A 23,740-nucleotide genomic window follows, 5' to 3' on the forward strand; every position below is an offset into this window, starting at 1 on the left:
CTCAAACTTGTGATCTTCCTGCCTCATCCCTCCTGTCCACCAATGCGCTCTAGCTGTTTGGTTCAATTTTTAATCATTTATAAAAGTGAGTCAAGAATTATAAGAAAATTAATAATAAAACTCATGTTCCTTTACTTACTTATTAGGTAGCTATTTAGAATAACGGCAATGTAAAAATTTGGAAAGAGAATTAAGTAACTTAAAGTTTGTGTGTACTCTGAATCTCAGTAAGAGTTACTCTCTCTTTTTTAGGTATCTTTATTTTGTTTGTTTATTTTTATGTGGTGCTGAGGATGGAACCCAGTGCCTCACATGTGGGAGGAAAGCACTCTGCTACTGAGCCACAACCTCAGCCCCAGTAATAGATACTCTGGTGAGGGAAAAAAGACTGTTAACTGGCTAGATTCAAGATAAAACTATGGGATCATAGTCATTGATTTAAGGTTTCCTTTTCTTTCATCATACTTATTGTGTTTTATACTTCCCGGGTTCTTTTTCTAAGCATAATTCAACTCCTTGCATGTAAAACAACTCCTTTATGTTGAATTTCTTTCTTTACCTAACTCTATTTATTTCCTTTCTAGAAGGTGACAACGTATGTAAATTTGTCATGTCATACTTTTTTCCTTTGTACTTTTTGACTTAGCAGTTTCTTATAGACAGTTTTCATTTCCCTCCATTAAAAGTTCAAAGTATATAGTTTTATACAGTAGCAGTTGGCAAAACACTTTGTTCTCTGCCATGCCAACAAACGGGGAAAAAAAGAAAAAAACAGTTCTTTCATACTATACAATATAAAAGTAACTCAGCAATGAATTGCTTCATAATCCCCAGGTTTCCATAAATAAGATTTTTTGACAGGAAAAGTCACACTCTCCAAGTGTTCATTTCTTTTATCTGTAAAAATGAGATTAATCTCTGAAGTTCTATTTTTTTGGGAGGGGGTACCAGGGATTGAACTCAGGGGCACTCAACCATTGAGCCACATCCCTAGCCCTGTTTTTTTTTTTTTTTTTTTTTTTTTTCAGAGACAGTGTCTCACTTGAGTTGCTTAGCACCTAGCTAAATTGCTGAGGCTGGATTTGAACTGGTGATCCTCCTGCCTCCACCTCCGAGCCACTGGGATTACAAGTGTGCACCAAGACCAGTTGAAGTTCTATTTTTTTAACGATCTGTTTTTCTTTCATTTAATTTTCACATTTATTTACTCTTTGACTGGAAAATCCACCCTGTATCTTATACTAAACTCTCATTTTTATCTGGGTCAATTTTGGGACTTTTAAAACCGTTCATTGATGACTGTGTGTTCATGTTATAGTATAACATTGTTGAAGTCCCAGGAGCATTGAAATATATTGTATCTGTTATAACCAATTCTCTACACTTTTTTTTTCCTCTTTTCTGTTGTTTTAGCTTGAGAACTTTTTTGCTTGTTTTTCCATATAAACATTAAAATAGATTTGTTTAATTCCAAATTTTACTTGATTTTTATCAGCCATATAGGAAATGAAATAAGGGAAAATAACTGAAAGAGGCATAAAGGAAAAATATCAAGTATTAAATATATGAACAAAGAAAACAGCATTAAACATAATTACTATATTAATGCGTTTTGAAATATCTTCTTCTGAAGTGGTATTACTTCTTCTATTGGTTCTGAAAGGAAGCATGAATAAACTTGACAGAGAAATTTAAGCATTTAGTTCTATTTTGACTTTATGTGGCCATCCCAATATAAGTTTCAGTATGTCCTGGTAACAGTGTGAAATACAGGGTAAAAGAAAGTGAAATTTTAGGTGTAAAATACAGTTTGTGACTGTTAATCTTTTGTGAAAAAAAAATAGGTTTTCTCAATGGTGTAGCATACAAAGGTGTAAAGAAAGAAAAATAACTAAAACCTCAGTATTATGAGGAAGGACGACTAATCAGGGTATTTCTGAAAGAGAAGTCAGAGAGATGACAAAGTTCTCATAATTTAAATACTGCCTTGTTGAACAACCAATAAAAATAAATAAATACTGCCTTGTTAGTATTCCAAAGTCTAGGAGGAAAAAGTAAAAGAAAAGACAGAAAATCCAGCCATAATGCTTTTGATAATATAAAGTGTGGAGAGTGGTTTTTGTACTTCTTAAACATTGGTTTGGAATTATCAATAGAGGATTTTCTTAGTGCAACTATATGCCATTAAAATATTTGTCGTGATAAATAAAAATGGCATTCTTTTGGCAGTTCTTTCTTGACTAGAGCACAGTTATCTATGATATAATGTAAAATGTAAGGAAAGAAACATTAAATAATTCTCCAGTTATTTAGTTCCTAGCAGATCTGTAATTTTGTCTTTATTTGCATAATTTCTCTACTAATGTATTTTTCCTTCTAAAACACCATAAACTTGCCAGGCATCCTGGCATACAACTGTAAAGGCTGAGGCAGTAGGATTCCAAGTTCAAGTCACCCTAAGCAACTTAAGGAGACTATCTCAAAAGGGCTAGAGATGTAGCTCAGAGGTCAAGTGTCCCTGGGTTCATTCAATCAATACCCACCCCCCAACACACACACCACACACATACACACCATAAACAATGCTAGGGGTAGGAATTTGGTTGTCTTTTTTTTCACCACTATATCCTTAGGGCCCTGCACATAAAAGATACCCCATACATATTGGTTAAATGGGTATTCTACATGGTTGAGGCAGAGATGTTTTTAAAAAGGAAGATGAGGTCCATATCTTAAAGAAATATTTATAGAATTCATAGTCTGCTAAAGGTACGAAACTGCTATACAGCCTTGGTGTTGCATGAAAGATCTACGTGGATTCATTAATGTGAAAAACTTAGTCCTTTTGGGGTTACCATGATACAGAATTTTGTGTTTGATTATCTATTTTCATAGATTTACAGAAAAATAATGGCAGCCTTCATCCAAGTCTGTATCAGATTGAAATTCTAATTACTGTTGTTCGTCTTTTTTTTTTTTTTCCTACTCATATGTCTTTAAAAAAATGTTTATCATGCTAGGTCATTAAACAGAGATTTTTGTGTATGGAAGCCCTTGGCTCAATCCCCAGCGCCCCCATCCTTAAAAAAAGGTTGTTTGTTGTATTTGCAGGGGTTTTTCCTTAAGTCTGTGCACTTGGAGAAATCAACTGGTTTTTTAGGCTTCCATAAAGATAAGAGATTTATTCTTTTTCTGGTTAAGGATAAATGGGATCCAAACTGCCTGTTTAACTGTTAATTGTACATATAAGGTTCTCACATTATTGAAAGGAACAGATTTTTCTTCAGATAGCCAGACAGTGTTGCCTTCCTTTGAGCCTCTGTTTACTTTCTCACCTCTGTTGATTTATTCAGCTTGTAACCTAGAAACCAGCTAAGGAGGAAGGAAGTCAGAGATGTGTATTTCTGGGCAGTAACTGGAGTAGTTTCCTCTTCCCCTAGCCTGATTTGCAGCCAGAAAAAGCCTTTTATCCCACCCCCACCTCCCAACCAAAAATATAAAAGGAAAAGAAAAAAATTACAGAACTGTTCACTTACCTTCCTTAATCCAACAGGGAAGGCATAAGCCATAAGAATGATTAAAGGATGAAAATGCTGTTCTTTTCAAATTAGTGCTTTTACTGTGTGAAAGGTTGACTCCAGAGTTAAGAGGGGATATCAGTTTCTCCATATCATTGCTTCACTATGTTTGTGTTAGAAATTTATTATCAGAGTATCAGACCAAACATACATTAATGTATTTGTAAAAATATTAAGTCCAGTTTAAATATTAAAAAGGCATTTGTTGGTATCAGCTAGTATCTCTGCATCTTTGTACATCAAGAATTTACTCTGTAGTACATCTTTTTTTTTTTTTAATATTTATTTTTTAGTTCTCGGCGGACACAACATCTTTGTTGGTATGTGGTGCTGAGGATCGAACCCAGGCCGCACGCATGCCAGGCCAGCGCGCTACCGCTTGAGCCACATCCCCAGCCCTGTAGTACATCTTTATAGCAGCGGAGAAGCCTTTTTACTTTATTCTCCTATTTACAATAAATTGTAGAAATGTATTATAATATGTACTTAAAATTTGATAGTTTATAATTTGATTTTTTTGTTGTTGTTTTGGACTCCAAAAAAGGCTGTCAAGTTTTCTTGCTGGTTTTTTGTTGTTGTTGTTTTGGTTTGGTTTTTGTTTGTTTGTTTGGTTGGTTTGGCTTGGGTTTTTTTGGGGGGGGGCGGTCGGGGGGCAGTTTACTGGGGATTGAATCCAGGAGCACTTTACCACAGAGCTACATATCCAAGCCCTTTTAATTTTTTATTTTGAGGCAGAGTTTCCTTAAATTGCTCAGGGCCTTGCTAAATTGCTGAGGCTGACCTCAAATTTGTAATCCTCCTTTTTCAGCCTCCTGAGTCATTGGGATTACAGGTGTGTGCCACCATACCCAGATCTTGGCAACTTTTATGTGACATATTGAGTTCTCATTTTTATATGTTTTTATTTTGTGTATTAAATGATTCTGAATGAGTTTTTAGGATGGTTTGAGTGATCTAATCATTACTTGATAGCAATATTAACAATGCTTTGTTCTACTGGGCATGGTGGTACACTCCTTTAATCCCCTAATGTCTGAGAGGCAGGGAGATGGTGAATTCAAAACCAACTACAGCAACTTAAGGAGAGCCCTAAGCAACTCCATGAGTCCCTGTCTCTAAATAAAATATATAAAGGGATTGGGGATGTGGTTCAGTGGTTAAGCACCCTGAGTTCAATCCCTGGTACCAAAACAAAACTTTGCTCTGGTTACATTTTAGCACCATTTATGTTCTATAAAATAAAACAAAATTTTACATTTTAGCAACACAAGTGCAGGTCTATATATACTAAACTGAAAATACCTTGTTTTCGATGCTTAACCTGATATTTTCTGTGACAAGATAGTAATACATATGGAATATATAAAAATAGGTTCTATATGTACTATACAAAAGTTGGCACATTTTTAAATTAATAAAGACTACATATATATGTAAAAATAGGTGAACTATTTTTACACTGGAATTGTATTTTCAGAGTTTCAGTGACATAGATATATATGCATGCATTTCCTTTGTTTCTCCATATAATCTTACAATAAAACTGAAAACATTTCAGTTAATCTTTTTTATTATTATTATTTTGTTGAAGTTGGACACAATACCTTTATTTATTTTTATATGGTGCTGAGGATGGAACCCAGGGCCTTGCATGTGCTAGGCAAGCACTACCACTGAGCTACAACCCCCAGCCCTCAGTTAAATCTTAACACTGAAACATAACTGACTGAATGGCCAACTTTCTTTTGCTAACTCAGAACTGGCGAATTTCACTGAATGCTGTAATGCCTTAAAATTTAATTACACTAACAAATTAGTATCTATCATCTGATGTTTAGCATACAGATGTAAATTCTTAAGTTTCTACCTCTGGTACTTGATTTGTTGAATAGCTAGAGTTAGCCTCATATCATCATGTAAACCTTTGACACAAAGTGAGAAACAAATATTACAGTATCCCTGTCCAGTAGAAAGAAAAGGTGAATCCCATGTATAATTTAATTTTTTTTTTTAAGAGAGAGTGAGAGAGGAGAGTTAGAGAGGAGAGAGAGAGAGAGAATTTTTTTAATATTTATTTTTTAGTTCTTGGCAGACACAACATCTTTGTTGGTATGTGGTGCTGAGGATCGAACCCGGGCCGCACGCATGCCAGGCGAGCGCGCTACCGCTTGAGCCACATCCCCAGCCCTAATTTAATATTTTTTATAATTTACTTTGAAAATTGAAAAGTACAGGTTTTTATTTAGCCTAAATATTTCAAAATATGATCAATATGAAATTATTCATGAAATACATTAATGCTTTTTTCAAATAAGTATGTATTTTATACATACAGCACACATCTGAATTCAGACTAATCATTTTAGGTGCTTGGTAGCCTCATGGTTAGTTATTACCACATTCATTGGATGTTAAGAGAATATATTAAATACTTTCGGAAAATATATCTTGATTTTCAAACTATAGGTCTTTATCTGTGAACTATCTAGATTAAATTGTTTATATAAATAATGAAAATATTTTATCAGTATGTTTTTAAATCTGCTGGTTTGTTTTCCTTTTAATTAAATTGTCTCCTAGATTGTTTGTCACTTGATTACATTTAAATTGTTACATCAAAAATGTTTTCAGTTGAGTTTTTTTGTTTTCTTATAGCTATAAGGCAAAATAATTTTTAAAAATTATTTTTTTAAAATAATTTTTTAAAAATTTATTGCTTCAGAACTCACCAAAAACAATTTTTCGGATTTAAAGTCATGCTTTTTTTGCCAACCTGAGAGATTTATATTTTATATTTAGTTATTTTTTTTTTCTGCACTTTTTTCACCTTGGTAAATCTGGAAAGCAAAAACTTTGTATTTGAATTTGCTTTATTAAGGAGACAGTAAACTTGAGCTCTCAGTCTCGCCACTAGTCTGTCTTTGTCTGTTGTTAAAATTATGAGCCAGTCTCTATGGCCGCAGCCAAATGAGTAATCACCAGTAATGTGACTCGTGCTGGAAGTGACTCCATCAGCACCTGTGACGGGGGATTAGTTACAGTTTACAGAGCACCGCCTCTTCCCTTCTCTCAGTGCACCCTAAGCCAAGTACTCGTTCTCATTTGAGTGTCTGCACTGTTGGAAGCTACTGCAGTGTTTCCACGCAGGCAGAGTACAGTGGGAAAGGTTTTCTGTAGCTAATGGATGGCTGTTCTCTTTATTTGGAGAATCTTACTGGTTATGTAAGCGACCTCGGGAGAAATTATCCTGACCCAGATCGGCGGATGCAGTAGTGCTTCAGCTGCAGGATTTCTTAGTCGTTAACACCACAGTGCTGATGACAAAGAGCGAGTTGTAATCCTCATCACTGGCAGAGCTGAGCCCGAAGCAGACAGAAAATCGTCATTTGCTCGTCGGAGACTTGTTAGGTTACAGCTCCTGCTTCGTTCTTGCTCTTGGCTTTTCTTCCTATACAATGACGCCGCTGCAAGTGAACTAAGAAATGCTTGGGTTGAGAGCCATTTGCCTGTGATTTTTTTGAAGACTGAAGAAGTATTTACGATAGATTTTTTAAAAAAAAATACCACTCAAGAACAAAATGAAATGGCAGCTATACTTATTGACCTTTACAGCCTTGGGTTGGATTTCTGGGATTTAAAAATACTTTAAAATTCTCAAGAACAAAGTACGGTTTGTATTTTTTCTGCTTCCTCTTTCTTTTGTCTTAATTTACATTTGGTTTTGCTTCTCGGCCTTAGGATTAAGGTCACTGCTTTTTATAGTTCTAGCCTTAGTGTTCTTAGTTTTTAAGATTTTTTTTAACTGTTTGTCTAGAGATAGGTTACTGTGTTCCTAGTAATTTAGTAACAATGAAAAAGATTGAAACTGAGGAGTTTAATTGTTTAAAATGCTCTAGCAGGAGTGTTTTTAAATTAGACTAAAATTCTAAGAGAAGTAGGTTTTGGGGGGGGGTGTTGTTTGTCTTTTGGGCTTTCTGGGGGGGCGTGATGTGTTCCCTTCCCCACCCCCAAACTTGTTTTCTAACATTGGTGTTTTTCAATAGACCTGCTTGGGTGGGAATTTGGACTTTGTTCTTTCAAGTCACTCCAGCCTTTTTTTTTTTTTTTTTTTGGTAAGCTAAACCTTGACTTATAAATGTTGCCTAGATGTTGTTTTCTGCTTCAGTATTTATCTTTGTTGAGATTCATATCAGTATTTTTGTAGCTAATAAGCCTGATTTTTTTTTTTAACTTGGAAAAGGAATTGTTAAATGTTAATCGGAGATAGTTAGAAATGCAGACTCAGACATAAGCTCCAAGCTCCCATGAATTTCCTGTTAAATGTTAAATGGTGAGCCTTAACACGGTTTGAGCAGCTGAGTTGTATCTGAGAGCTGTAGCTGATTTATTTTAAAAATGTTTTTTCGGGGAGTGCTCATCTGTTCACTTCTTCCTCATGTGAATGGAATGTGGTGCAGCATGGAGCCCCAAACAGGATACAGTTGTTCTAAGCATTCTTCCTATAGTGTGGTAGGCCCTACTGGAAATGTAGGCTCTTATCTCTTTCTTTTGCCGTCAGACTATTTTTAAAAGTATGGTCAACACTGACAACTGACCTTTAAAGAACTCAATCCTCTAATGAAATTGAAAAAAAAATGTTTTGTTTGAACTAAATATTCATGTTTTAGTAATTTTCACTTGAGTTTTCAAAGACTTTTAGCATTTGAATAAGTCTTTTGTGATTAGGGCCACATTCTACTCCGGAGTTTCTTCTGATGGTGGTAGCTCATTGCTTCCCCTTAGGCTGTGGAAGTTCCTCTTAGAATGGTATCTTTAGAGTCTTGAATTAGTTATGCATGAGTTCTATTTTCTTTACATTCCAGTGCATCTAGACCTTGAAATATTTACTACAGATTAATCATCAAAAACTGTAGGACCCATTTGCTTTTATTTAAGTGTGTGCGTTTTTATTTTCATGCCAATAATGTATCTGAAATATGTTAAATTTGGGTACAAAAGTTAACAATGGTTACATACATTGTTTGTCAATTTAAGAAAGCAGTTTTTAAAAACTACATGGCTTCATATGTTATTTGTGTTTGGTTTTCCATAAAATAGAATCAGTCACACAAACTCATTCACTTAATACATATTGAAGTATTTCTTCAACAATTACTATAAATTTATTGATACTTGATAAGAACATAACTTGTAGTTTAAATATAATTCCATTTTAACGTTTACAGCTCATGGTCTTTTTATTTCCTATTTTATACTTTGGACTGCCGTTTGTAGATTATAAGTTTTCATGTATCAGAAATAGGTCATTGAGTTTAGAGTACATTCGGTCATTGTAAATTAGTATTTTTACCCTTCTGGTAACAAAATTTTAACAGTGGCTTTCAATTAAATAAACTTAAAACTTGGGAAATTATTTTAACCTAGAACCTTAACTGAGAGCAATTTACATTTGGCTTCTTGAAATTTACCACTAAAATTCTAACCTACCTTCAAAAGGAAAGCTCCTACAGGTTCTCTTCACAATGTTTTTCATATTATATGACTCTGATAGGAAATGCAAACCACCTGTAATATTTGGGTTAGAGGCACTCAAGACTGAGAAGTTTACTTCTTTGACAAATCCTTCTTAATGGAGTCCTTAGCCACTTAGTTAATACTGTTTGTGGACCATTTTTTGTTAACCTTTATGGGTTGACCTGACATGATACTGTTCGAAAAGAAAAAGAACATTTGATAGTGTTTAAAGATTAAAAGTCCTATTGAGAAAGTGCCAGTGTTTTCTAGTTTATTAAAAGCTAAACTGACTAGTATAAGATGAAAAACCATTTTTCATAGTAGAGATTATAGTATCTCTTCATTATTTCATTATCAGTCGATCACATTTTAAGTCTAATGAAAGTAAGTACTCGATTTCTTTAAAACTTTATCAATAAGTGAAAAAAAGTGAATGGGTTTATAAAAATGATAATATCTGGAATTTAGTCCTGGCAAATGGAAAATATTAGATGACAACAGTAGCCAGTGATAGCTAAATAATGTGGGCATTTTCATTTTGAAAATATAATTTCTCCCCCAAATAAAATATTTCTCCTAAATGTGTAGAACTTAAAAGGTTACCCTAGGACTTGGGAAGAGAGGATGTTGCTGTGAATACATTTTATAATCATAAATACTGAAAGTAAGTGGGTATGTAAGAGGTTTGGGTTCCCCCCTCATACCCCCTCCCCCTTGGTGGTGGTGGGGAGCTGTCTGTGGATGGAACTTTGGGCCTTGGTCATGGTAATAAGCACATGTTCTATCATTGGGCTCTACCGCAGTTCTGAACATTATTTCCATGTTATTTCAATTAAGAGAAGATATTATGTTTATTGTGTAGGTAGTGTGAAAAGAAGGCATGTTTAAAATACTTGTTTATTTTCATGTGTTTTTAGCAGCAAAACAATTGCAATCACTCTGAAAATCATTTTAGGAATTTCTTAAATAGAAATTTACTCCTTTAGAGCCATTCCAAACTAAAAGTCTTGAAGTTTTTTCCTAGAGTATGTGTACTACTTGTGATTAACAAGATGTTGTATTTCTTTAAGACAGGAGATAATAGGCAAACACAATGGCTTCAGAACTCCTGGGGATTTTTACTGTCCATGTTAGAAGCTTTTTGTTTAAATGGTCATAGAAATTTCCTTATAGTAAGAAGCATTTCTTGGGTAATATTAGAGGTAATTTAGAAGCCGAGTTGGTTGATTCTGTTTTCCAACTTTGATTCTTTTACAGTGAAGCTGCTGTGTTTTTAAATGATGGAATTTTTATTTTTGAGTTTTTGGAATAGTATCTTGATGTCAATTTGGTTTTATTCAACCTTTACTGTTATGAAAGTGAATGTGATCATAATTAAAAATACATAATATTAATATTTCCTCCTCTGCATCTCTCCCATCCTCATACCAAGATATGAATGCATTCCCTTATATAAAAGACAAGCCTTTGAAAGAATCACATGACCTTTGGAATCACTTTTTTTAAAAAAAGTATTGAAAATAGGAAGAAATACTGCTATTTTCAATGAAATAACTGGATTTTTATTTGTGCCTGGGGCAAGGGCAGGGGTGGAGAGTACAAGGGGTGGGATTAAAAGAACAGATGCTTCCTGGTCCTTTAAAATTTCAATGTGAATGAGCTAGAAAAATACAAAATCAAAATTATTACTGTCTTATAAAGAATAATAGTTATGTATAGTTTTAAAAAGAAGGGTAAATTAACTCCTACTCTTTGAAAAAGCAATTTCTTTTTTAATATTAAAATTTTTCACACACCCATACTGGATTCTTTTAAAAGTAAAAAATGAGCTTAATATGTAATTTTTTTTTATGTTCCATAAAGTTATGCTTCATTCCTTTTTTAAAAAACACAATTTCTTAATGTATGGATAAAAGCATTACTTTAGGTTACACCGTGTGCTGATGACATTAATATATTGTGTGGTTATCATACCACATTTTGAGAATACAACTTAGAAAATAGCCATTAGAAACTTTTTGTTTTGATTTTTCTCTTTTCAGACTTTCAAACCCCTGGTTGAAAAAAGTATACCCAGTTCAATAACCGCAGTAGAATTCCTTATAGATAAACAACTGGATTTTTTAACAGAAGATAGTGCCTTTCAGCCGTACCAGGTAAGAAATTTTAGATTTATTTTAAAAGTTAACTGCTGATTTAACTTGATTCGTGTTTAGATATATACTAAGTTTCAACTAACATCTTAGATGTACATGGAGCTCAAGGCATTCAATAAATTTTTATTTTAGCATAAATGATTTATTCTGGCAAGAAATATATACTGAGATCCTACTATGAACCATACAGCCTTCTGTCTGTAGCTAGGAATGAAGAAATGAACAAGAAAAACTTTTACTTTCTAAATAATGATAGAAAGTAACTGGTCTGATATTATTATAAATTATGTTTGTCTCCAACTTTAAAGGTTAAGAATGAAGTTTATTGTAATTTAGTGGCGTTAGTGTTTACTGTATGCATACATATCAGTTTAACATAAGAGCAGTTCGTTTTTTAAGGGGAAGTTTTCCTTTAGATTGTCATTAATTGAGTAATTTAATAGCTTAATTATAATACATTTAGTTGGAAAATATTTTCTAGTAAACTGTTAATTTATTTATTTGTTTATGTAGCAGCACTACAGATCAAACCCAGAGTCCTTTCATACTAAGCTAATGCTCTACCACTGAGCTACAGCTGCAGCCCTAAATTTAACCTAAATGTTTTTTAAAATTTCTAGAACAGTTTTTGTTAATGTTTTAAGTTACCGTTAAAAAAACAGAATTTTCTTTGTACATTTGGACTTTAAATATTTATTTTGTAGGTTTCCTTTTACTTATGCTTAAAGCAGCTCAGCAATTGCATTGGTCAGGGAAGTAGTTTTAACTTTTTTTTCCCTCTAAGGAGTGGAAAGTTAATTCTCCAGTTTCATTTCATACTAGTTAACCATTTTTCAAAAAATAAAATATAGAGCCATTGTTTCCATGGAAAGAACAAGGCCTTGAGTTAATGAGCAGTGATTTGTTGTGCTGGAGTTATACTTAGGGAATTAAACTAGGTTATTAGGTTTACCAACGTGAGATGATGGTTCTTTGTGGTGTTATTTTCTTAATTTGAAGGCTACATAGCTATGCTTTTGTATTTTCATGATATTTTTCTTTGAATGGCCTTGTTTTTTGAACTTAGCTTTTTTTTAACTTATAACTGTTATCGCTAAAAAATCATAGCCAACTCCCAATTTTACAGTGGAGTTATGGGAGCTTTTCCCTTGGGTTTTATTTTGTTTTTATGAATGCCATTTAGTGTATTATAGGCATTACTATCATTTGTTTTATTTCTGAATGTCAAAGTGAAATCAAAGGAACCTTCCAACTCAATTTTTTAATTCTGTGCTTGCATTATTATCACTGTGGAAGGAAGTTTCAGCTTGGATTTGATTTAGAGAAGTGAAATAGTTATGTAGAAATTACTTTTAAAAATAAACTCTTGCCAGGTGGCCTAAAACTGTACAACATGTTTATTAAAATTATAATGATTAAAAGAATGTGCTAACCCAGCATTTTTCCCCCTAACATTTCAAAACTTGAAGATGGTGATAATTTTTTTTTTTTTTTTAAATAATAAAGGCCAAAGAGGTAAAGTCTTAAGTAGTTTGGTGAATTGTAAGAGTAGTTAGGTGAATTATAGGAGTGTATGATTGTCTTTCTTCAGAAGTTATTTAGACTTCAGTTCTAATAGAATCTGCAAATCAGCCTCTGACATGGAAGGATATGTATCTTCCCAGAGTGAAGTGCTTCAGTTGACTTCTTTTACCTCTTTGATGCTGGGGATAGAACTCAGGGGTTCTTTATGCTCTGCAAGTGCTTTACTAGTGATCTGTACCCTTACTTGACATTTTAATCATTTGTGCTTCCCAAAAAAGGTGAATTCAGAAAGAAATAACCTTAGTAGCACTTGGGTTTTAGAATTTTTTATAAAAGTTGGTAGTAACTAATGGTTTACAAGAGAGTTTTGCTAAAAACATTTTCATCTTTGTATCTGGGTGTTGTTTTTTGTTTGTTTGTTTTGTTTTTAATCATGTTAAAGTACCAAAGCATTTCCTCCATTTATAAAAGATACAGATACCTGTTTTAGCATTATGAATGAATATTTGCAATGGAGGCCAAAAATGGCTCAGTATAATTTTTCAGATTTATTTATTTACTCATTCATTTATTCTAGAAGGAACAAGTTTTAAGAGTTCATGTAGTTGAATAGGCTTTGTTCCAGAATTCCTTTCCTCTAACCAGTTGTCCAAGCAATACATTAAACCTTGGTGTCTTAAATATGGCAGCTTATATTGGCATAGATTTTGTAAATATTTCCTTGACCTATCTCAACCTGAAAGGGTTACCCTGTATAAATCAAAGGGAGTTTGGGAACACTAGAAGCTTTCTAACTATTACCCCAGTTTTTCTACTTTTTAAATTTCATGATGCAGTTTCTTTCTGGTCTGGGTTCTGATTATCTTTTATAAACTTCTTAAGTAGGAAGGGAGAAATCTTTTCTTTAGAAATGGCTTTTGTGTATGACTTTTAAAAGTGATAAGTATGTAATATGTTCCATAGTGTAATGGTTAGCATTCTGGATCAAGAGTGATAAGTACTTATGTTTTGTTTAAAAATTTCCCAGGAAAAATACTTTGCTGTGAATCTAATTAAACATTTTTACAGTGATAATTCCCATCTACCACCTTTTTACTTGAGAACTCAGCATTTTATTCTGTTTCAATATGTTTCCTTTATATCCCCTCTTTAAATTTAAAATGATGATCTGTACATTTAGTGTATTTGTGTAAGGAAATGGTCAGAAAATAGGTGACTCAGGATTAATAAGACAAGTCCTTTCACTCTTAAATAATTGGTTTGAATCCTACCCCTTTCTGTCTGAATGACTTTAGTGCAATGAATATTAGGTTGCATGTATTAAATTATTTGATCTGGTCAGATTTTTAGTTGACATGGGGTGCAGTCATTAGAGATCATAATTTTCAGTATTATGGAAAGAAAATTTACTAAAAAAGTTGAACCAACATCTTACAAACAGTATGATGAATGCATATTAATTGGGTCACTGAAGCAACAACCATGGTGTTTGTTTTGTTTTGTTGAGTTTTTTTGCTGCTGCTCTTTGGTGGTACTTGGGATCTAGCCCAGGGTTTTAATGCTTGCTAGGTGAGTGCTTTACCACTTAACTACATTCTCAGCCCACAGTGTGGTATTGTGTGTTTCCCTTCCCTGTGCACACAAATAGTTTCTACTTCCTCCTTTTAATTTTCCTGATCATGCCTAGTTGCAGTTAACTTTCTTTGAAGCAGAGGGGGAAAGGAAAAACAGAGGAAGTAGGAGGGAACTCTAAGGATTCTACTGGTGTTGTTCCCCCTCCCCCACCACCCAGCTGGCTGGGAAGAAGGAAAACAAATTTTTGCTTCTTAAAGATGCTTTTTTTTATAACTTTTTTTGTTATAGTTGTGTTGTTGCTTTACTTTGGAATATGATTACAGAGGTCCAAAAAGCCTTATTAAATTGGATTGTACTTTTGATAAAATAAATTTAAAAGATTGATAAAGAAATAGAACATTCAACTTTTAACATGATTTTGAAATCGGCTTGTCCTGAATTTGGCTACTGGCCATGCACACGCCTGCATTTTTCAGGTTGGTTGCTTCATAGAGGATATAGAAGAGATTCTCACCTGAAGTTGTATATGACTCATATCAATTAATCTAGTTTGGTCTGGTTTGTTAGTCTCGTATTTTCTAGGGATCACATTCCTCTTTCCTTTTAAATGTAATAAAGCAATAATATAAAAGACACTAGTTAAAGCCATAAGAGACTGATGGAAGATGTCCAAAATTATACCCCATTTTTATCACTATATAGTTTTAAAAGTTATTGTTGTACTGAGGGATTTTCCCTGGAATAATGAATACCAGATACCATACCATATGTTGCTGGTTGAAGGAAGAGGAAATGGGTAGAACAAACCTCTGAGTATTTCCTTAGCTCCTGAATTAAAGGTGGCTTAAACTTGAACTGAGAAGAGTCCTAATTATGCTTAATCTTTATAGCTATAATTTCTGTAGTCTTTTTGTTTTTCCAGGGCCCTGCCACATGCTAAACAAACATCTGCCACTGAGCTATGCCATCAGCCTAGTTTTGGGTCAGTTTTAATACATAATTTCGTTGTTGATCATATTTATTTATTGCCTGTAATTTCAGAATATCCTTAAAGTAATTCTTACTAAGTACATTTGCTTTACTAAAAATAGCTCAAACATTTGTGAAAGTTCAGTTTATCAATAGGTTGGGGAGAGGAGTATAACAGAGGTATGTGTATTTTTTCTCTTAATTTATATTAACACCCTATGGAGTTTCAAATTGTTTTAAAACTGAGATAAGATAATGCAAGCGAGGTGAAATTTAGCCCCCAGTTAGCCAAGGTGAAAAGTAAACTGGTTATTTGTTTTTAACTAGCCACAATTTAAATATTTAAATAGCAGCTATGCTTAAATATTTGACATAAATGGTCCACTGATATTTTGCTTATAAGCTTTTCTGTTCTATAGGGTATTATGATGATATTATAAATAATTTACAGGAGGAAGTAAGTAGAACCTCATGTTATTGCTTTAGAGGGTTGGGGAAAAAATCCACTTGCTTTTTCAAGCTTTACCTTCATTCCAATTTATGGTACAAATAGGTGTTTTTACACTGTAATACATTCCTGTGTGTAAATGGGGATTTGACCTGAGACACTCACAATTTGTTAATATATATTTCTATCCTAAAATTAGTCTTAAATTTGTGCACTTCATGGTGTCATGTTAATACTATTCCACCATTAATTTTACCAGTACTATTTTTTTTCAAAGATTTTTTTTAAGCTGTGATAACTAAACTTGGTAGTGAAAGGTGTATTCTGTAGGAATTTATAAGAATCTCTGGAAGTTCATTTCATATTAGCATGTAGAAACTTATCTACTCCTCCATCAAAAAGGTTACCTGTGGTATAGTTGAGGAAGGTGGGTACAGCATAAAGGTCAGTGCTGAGGTTGAATAGATTATTGCCTTACCCCCCTGAGTCTTTGAATTGAAATTTTATGCTTAGACTGTATTTACTTGCCCTTAAAAGTTTGAAATGTCTGGTTTTAGAACCTTCAAGATAAACTTCATTCATTTAACAATTATTTCACTGTTGACATTTCCCTATTCATTACACCCTGCTAGTTGCTTTACCATTTTTAAAGCAAAGTAATTTTTGTGTGTGTTTGAGATAGGATCTCCACTACATTGCCTAGGCCAGCCTCAACCTCTTGGACATAAGTGTATCTTTCTGCCTAAGCCTTCTCCGTAGCTGGGATTACAAACACACGCTAACCATTATGGCTAATAGTCTTGATTTCTTTTCAAGGAGTTCATAATCTGTGGCAAGAATTTATACATTTATTTATTTATTTATCTTTAAATTTTCCTTGAAGTGGATGTAAGGAGCCCAAAATGCATAGTGATGACTTCAAAGGCAAAATGTCAGTAGTGATCAAAGTCTCATGAAGGAGGTAAAACTTGAATGATGGAAGTGAAGAGGAATAATGCAGAAATTGGCAGGAGGGGCAGCATAATCAATGATAAGGAAGTATATTTAGAGAATCGTAGACTTTTAGAGTAGTAGATATCTTACTAGATACAGATCATAAGGAAAAGGTATGGGATCAAACCAAGGGGCACTTTGTCACTGATCTACATATCTCTGAGTCCCCAGGTTTTTGTATTTTGAGAGGTTTTTTGCTTGTTTGTTTGTTTGTTTGTGTTAACTTCCCTTTTCCCTCTTCAGGTGTTCACTGAGTTGCTAAGGCTGGTCTCAAATTTGCTCTCTTTTGCCTCCGACTCCCGAGTTGCTGGGATTGCAGGAATATGCCACATGCCTGACAAGAATATGCATTTTGATGTAATTTCTGGCAAACATGGTTTCAAAGCCTAGTTTTGCCATTTGTTAGCTATGTGACATTGAGAGAGGCTAAATTATTTTGTAAATGTTTTTCTCAGCTGAAACAGTACCATCTACTTCAGTGTTGTTAGCAAAATTAAATGAAATGATATATCAAAGAGTTATGATCTAGATAATGCTTAGTAGGTTATTTTCCCTTTTTTAATTGATGATGTATTAAACCTTTTTATTGACTATTTGTAATTCATTTCTCTTCTTCACATTCATATACTCATTGGACATATATGTTGGCCCCTGTCTGCCTGTCAATCTTTCGTCAATCTTATTTGTCTTCTCTGCAACTGGTGCTAGATAAACCTTTTCAGCTGACAGTACAATCTATTGTCAATGTATAATAGAACTTACTTTTTGTAGTATTTTTCTTCCCCTCCCATAATGCTTTTTTATCCCGCACCAGGGATGTTTATTTATTTATTTATTTTAAAGATAGAGAGAATTTTAGTATTTATTTTTTAGTTTTCGGCGGACACAACATCTTTGTATGTGGTGCTGAGGATCGAACCCGGGCCACACGCATACCAGGCAAGCGCGCTACTGCTTGAGCCACATCTCCATCCCTTTTATTTATTTATTTTTTAAATTAATTTTTTAGTTGTAGATGGACACAATATCTTTATTTAATTATTTTTATGTTGTGCCGAGATTTGAACCCAGTACCTCACACAAGGATGATCTACCACTGAGCTACAACCCCAGTCCTATCCCTTTTTATTTTTTATTTTGAGACAGGGTCTCACTAAATTGTGTAGAGACTCCCTAAGTTACTGAGGCTGGTCTTCAACTTGAGATCCTCCTGCCTTGGTCTTCCAACTCATGGGGATTACAAGGCATATTCCACCCTGCCCCAGCCAATGACGACTTCTTAAACTATTATTTTAAATAAATGGTATTAGAAAAGATGACTATGGAATATCTTTCTTCCACAAGGAAAATCAAGCTTCTTTTGCTGCTATTTATTTTTTATCTCAAAAAAAAAGTATTAGTTGTGTCAAAATGCAGTCTATTGTTAACTAATTAGAACAAATTTTAAAAAGAGTATTAGTGATAAGGTACAGAAAGGTTTGTCATTGTTTGGCTTTTGAGAGAGGCTTTATAGAGGTATTATGATGGGATGGAGGTCCTCTAGGCACAGAATGAATTAGTTTTGATTAAATGACCTTTAACATTTCTACCATTACACTCAATTCCGTGAACTTGTTTAAGGTGGAAAAACATCCATTTTCGACCAATATTAACCTATCAAGTTAAGTCCCAATTATTTTAGTCTCTGAGAAAGAAACATTTCACCCTAAAACTAGGTTTATTTGAAATGTGAGAACTTCTGAAGTAGGCTGAGCCAGATAAAAATCAAAAGTTGTAGCCAGGCTAGTGCATGGCTTGGGAGGCCAAGGAAGGAGGATTGTGAGTTCAGCCCCAGCCTCAGCAATTTATTGAGGTCATAAGCCACTCAGCAAGAATTTGTCTCCAAATAAAATATAAAAAAAGGCTGGAGATATGGCTGTTGTTAAACGCCCCCTGGATTCAATGCCCAGTCAAAAAAAAGTTCTATAAAATTGGAAAACCAGGATTGTTTGGATTAACAGTACTTAAGAGCTTTCTATTCTGTTTTTCTGTGTCTGTTTCTGAGTTATATTTTGACAGAAGTTAATCACATTCCCAATTATTACCTGGGTTTTCATGTACATCTTCCTTTTTTGTTTCTCTTTTCATATTAGCGTTTGAATGAATTTAGAGGTGCCTTGTTGAAATAAAATAAGTAAAATGAGAACGGTGGTTTTGTTGCATATATGCTGGGACAAGAATGTAAAAAACACAGGATCATGACCATGACTGTGATCTGACTACTGATAGATTATTGGCTTGGTAGAATTAGTTATCCCTGGGTAGCCATTGCTGGGGGATGGTCCAGATGAGGATAGTGCAGGAAGCAGCTCTTGTGTAGTGCTTGGTACTATCCCATTTCTAGTCAGAAATGACAGCTTGCAATAATAAAGCCAGGCTGAAGCCTGGATAGTAGCATGGACAACAAGAAAAAAAGAGAACCAGCATCTAAAAATAGAATCATTAGACTTCCTCATTTAAGTTTTTTTTTGTTTGTTTTTAACTTAAAAGTTGTTACCTCATGTTTTAATATCAGTAACATTGCTCTGCATTCTTTTAAAATATTTCATCTAATATTAATTTCTACCTGATTTTATATAGCTATATTTTCAAAAATAATTATAAAGCATGCTTACTAAAATCCCATAAGTTGGATATTTTATTTCCTCCAGTGCATGTCTACTGCCATTAAAAAAAGAGTTCTTCATTTGTAAAAATTTGTTTCGAAACTTGATGTGTTGAAAATGAATCCATGCAGTGCAGAAACATCTTATTTTGACTGAAAATTGGCTTGAGTATGAGCTATTCTGCAATACTGGATTAAAAACATTTAGAAGTCACCACCATAGTTCCTTCCCTCTCAATCCCAAATCTGCTATGATCGTATGCTGAAAAATCTGCCAGTCTCATTTTACTTTTTGGTGGCTGCTGTTAAAGAATTTAAAGTTTGTGAAATCATGCTTGTAGAAATCGGATTCCAGAAATTCTGAGCCATTACTGGTTACTGTTAAGATTTTCTAGTTTCTTTTTGCCAATCAAATAGGATGATAATATTTATTTCTTTTCTCAATTCCAACTCAAGCATGACCATATTATTAAAAATTTCAAAATTAATGTGTAATGTTGATATTTTACATTAAAAAAATTTATTAATTCCCCAAATATTTTCATGTTCACTATCATTATACTAGCCTATGGGAAAAACATTTATTGTTGTTTTATGGTTGTATAATGTTTTCAGTTTCATATATTAATTTATTTAATCTATACAACTCTCTGAGAAATCTAATTTACAAATGAGAAGATAGAAACAGAAACCCCTTATAGTTAGTTAAATTTTAAAAAGGATAGATATTGTAACTACTGCAGGCAATATCAGTACATTCATAGCAAGAAAATAAAGCTAACCTTAATTAGACTGTAATTGGGAACTAAAAAGTCAGGAACTCAAGTCACATATCTTTTTCTCCTTTCCTCCCGTCTCCTTTCTTTTAAACAGGTTTTTTTCTTATTATTCATAGGTTTTCTTTCCCATAATACTAGTTTTTGTGTGTCTTGATGATTCAGTGTCAGTTTCCCACCCTTTTCCAGTCCTTTAAGAGCTAATATTTATAATTTTTGCCAGAGATAGTAGGGGAATGAAAGGAGAGAAAAGAAGAAATATAAGTGGTAGAAGTTTTATAGGCAGAGAGAATGAAGTTTAGGGAAATGTTGTGCATTAGTGCCTGGGTTCACACAGCTAGTAAAAGCAAGAAATAACCTAAACTGAAAATTAGACTTCAGAGTGCCACCTTGCCTTTGTGAGTTATCAAATGTTAAGTCTCTCCTGTTTGCACATTATTCTTTTTTTTTCTTCAGTCTCTTTATTTTTCTTATAGTTGACTTTTTTCCTAAATATAAAAGTTAAAAGTTTTTTTCTTAATTTTATTGTCAACACATTTTCCCTGACTTTCCACACATTGGCATCAAGCTATACTCCAAATCCATGCATTATTTTCTGATGGATTTGTTCACCTGGCAGAGAATATTATTAGATTTAAGATGTTATTCAGTCTTCCTGGGTTTTTAAAATTTTTTTTACCTGTTTTTCTTTTTTATGCATATAGGTATTCTGAAGACCTAAATTTACTCAATTTACTCAAAGTTAAAATTGAAAAATAAAATAGTTTAAAATAAAGCCCTTTTAGCATCTAGCCAAAGGATTGTCCCTAAAATCCATATCTTTTCAGGCTTCAAACTAAAGACAAAACAGTCCTAGTCTTTAGTCAATAACTAATATGGGTTAGAGGCTGTTTATTTATGTATTTGAGGACCTGGTGTATTAATTGGAGGGATACAAATATTTTGTTGTCATCCCTACAGCCTGTAATCTAGTGAGGAAAACATTACTAGGCAAAATACAACTGAGTAGCAGATACCTGAAGTCAGGAAGCAGAATGCATATTGTATGTCCATTTAAATAAACACAAACTTTACATACCTTCTTCCTTTGAAGGTGTAGCAATGATAAGGGCAGCTTTTAACAAATGTTTTTAGTTGGATAGGCCATTTTTAGTTGGATAGGCCACCTGTCCTCATTTAGTACAGAGGAATACCAAGTAATTGTTACAAAGAGGCAAACAGTAAACTTAACCTTTTAAATTCAGTGGCATTAAAGTACATTCACTTTGGTACAGTGGTTGTATGTTGTATAACCATTACCACTATCCATTTCCAGATTTTATTCATCATCCAAAATAGAAACTATCTGTTATAGTTTGGATGTGAGGTGTCCCTCAAAAGTTCATGGGTGAGACAGTTCGAGAAGGATCAGAGGAGAAATGATTGAGTGGTGAGAGTCTTAATCCAATCACTGAATTAATCCCATGATAGGGATTAACTGAGTGGTAACTGAAGTGGCAGGGTGTGACTGGAGGAGGTGGGAATTTGGGCATGGCTTTGGGGTATATATTTGTATCTAGCAAATGGAGACCAGATGTCTTTCTCTCTATATCCCCACCCCACCATCCCACCTGCCGTCTCTCTCCCTCTACTTTCGGATCATGATGTGAGCTGCTTCCCTCTGCCACACTCTGCCATTGTGTTCAGCCTTATTTTGAATGGAGCCGGACTTCTGTAGACTAAAACCTCCGAACCCCTGAGCCCTTAAATAAACTTTTCCTCCTCTACAGTTTTTCTGGTTGGGTCCTTTTAGCCACAGCAGCAAAAAAGCTGACTAAAACACTATCATTAAACAGTAATTTCCGACTTTTTTTTTTTTTTTTAAAGAGGGGGGGGGAGAGAGAGAGAATTTTTTAATATTTATTTTTTAGTTTTTGGCGGACACAACATCATTGTTTGTACTTGGTGCTGAGGATCGAACCCGGGCGCGCTACCACCTGAGCCACATCCCCAGCCCCAATTCCCGACTTTCAAATTCCACCTTCACCAGTCCCTAGTAACCTACTTGCTTTGTGAATTTGCCTATGCTAGGTATCTCACATAGGAGAGATACAATATTTGTCTTTTTTGTAACCAGCTTAACGTAGCCTAATGTCTTCCAAGTTTTAGACATGTTAAAGCTTGTGTTAGAATTTCATTTGCTTTTATAGTTGAATAATGTTCCATTATATATATACACCACATTTTCTTCATCTGCTAATGGATAACTTGGGCTTCTACCTTTTGACTATTGTGAATGATACTACTATGAACATTGGTATATAATTAGTCCTTCCTTCCAGTTGTTTTGGGTATATAGGAGTAAAAGTGTTTTCCATGGTCTCTGTATGTCATTTTTTGTTCCCATCAACAGTATACAGGGTTCCAATTTCTTCCACATCTGCACTAACACTTGTTTTTTTTCCTTTTTTTGTTTTTTTTTTAAGTGATTATTATACTAATAGATTATTATATAGTGAGAGCCATATCTTATTGTATTTTGAGTTTTCTATGATAATTAATGATAAACCTATTTTCATAGTTTATTGATCATCTGTATAACATCTGAATGAGAGATGTTCATTCAGCTCCTTTCCCCATTTTTAAATTTTTGGGTGTTTTTATTTTTTGTCAAACAATTGTAGGAGTGTTTTATGTGTAGTAGGTATCAGTCCTTTATTAGCTACATGCTTTGTAAGTATTTGCTTCCATTCTGTGGGTTGTCTTTGAGTACATATGTTTCTGATCTTGATGTCTAATTTATTTTTTAGTGTCATGTCCAAAAAATTATTACAAATTTAATGTCATGAAAATTTTCCTTTTTTTTTCCTAAGATTGTTTTTTGTAGTTTTTAGTTCTAACCCTTGGGTTATCTTCTAATATATGGTTTAAGTCAATGTGAGTATCCTCTTTTCTCAGCACCATTATTGATTTGTTGAAAATATTGTCTCTTCCACATTGAGTGTTCTTTGATACTCTTGGTGAAAATCAAAACCATTTATGCTATAATGTATCTCCATACTTTTTTGTTCCCTTGATCTGTGTATCTGTCCTTATACCAACTAGTACACTGTTTTGATTACTTGGGGTATCACTATCTTTGGGGGAGGAGTACTGTGGATTGAATGCAGGGACGCTTAACTGCTGAGCCATATCCCCACCCCTTTTTATTTTGAGTCAAGGTCTCACTAAGTTGGTTATGGCCTCACTAAATTGTTGAGGCTATCCTCAAACTTGAGATCCTCCTGCCTAAGCCTTCTGAGTTGCTGGGATTACAGGCATGAGCCACCATGTCTGGCTGTTTGTTTTCCTACAGCTGCATAATTGGTTCAAACAATTGTTAACCCTAAGATAAATCATACTAAAGTATACTTTTTTATTTTGAATCACCAGATCAATCTTTAGAGCATAACTAGTGTTTTATAAGTAATTGGTCTAAGGATCTGCATTTTAGAGAAAATATTTTTTAAAAATTTTAAGATGGGCTGGGGATGTGGCTCAAGCGGTAGCGCGCTGGCCTGGCATGCGTGCGGCCTGGGTTCGAT

General features: G+C 33.9%; 1 protein-coding gene across 11 annotated transcripts in view; it reads left to right on the forward strand.

The window, feature by feature from the left end:
• Positions 1–23,740, forward strand: part of Jmjd1c (jumonji domain containing 1C) — a 280,879-nt gene that overhangs the window by 189,928 nt on the left and 67,211 nt on the right. For 9 of the 11 annotated variants that reach the window (XM_078041433.1, XM_078041434.1, XM_040273600.2 and 6 more), the window contains one exon: positions 11,135–11,248. Coding sequence is in view for 6 of the 11 variants with exons in the window: in XM_040273600.2 (XP_040129534.2) it covers positions 11,135–11,248 (114 nt within the window). In the remaining 5 variants the exon portion in view is untranslated. Of the gene's footprint in view, positions 1–6,634; positions 7,244–11,134; positions 11,249–23,740 lie in introns of those variants that run through there. The other 2 variants (XM_078041427.1, XM_040273605.2) reach the window with 1 other exon arrangement.

The sequence above is a fragment of the Ictidomys tridecemlineatus genome, chromosome 1 (assembly GCF_052094955.1).
Source record: "Ictidomys tridecemlineatus isolate mIctTri1 chromosome 1, mIctTri1.hap1, whole genome shotgun sequence".
Taxonomy (NCBI): domain Eukaryota; kingdom Metazoa; phylum Chordata; class Mammalia; order Rodentia; family Sciuridae; genus Ictidomys; species Ictidomys tridecemlineatus.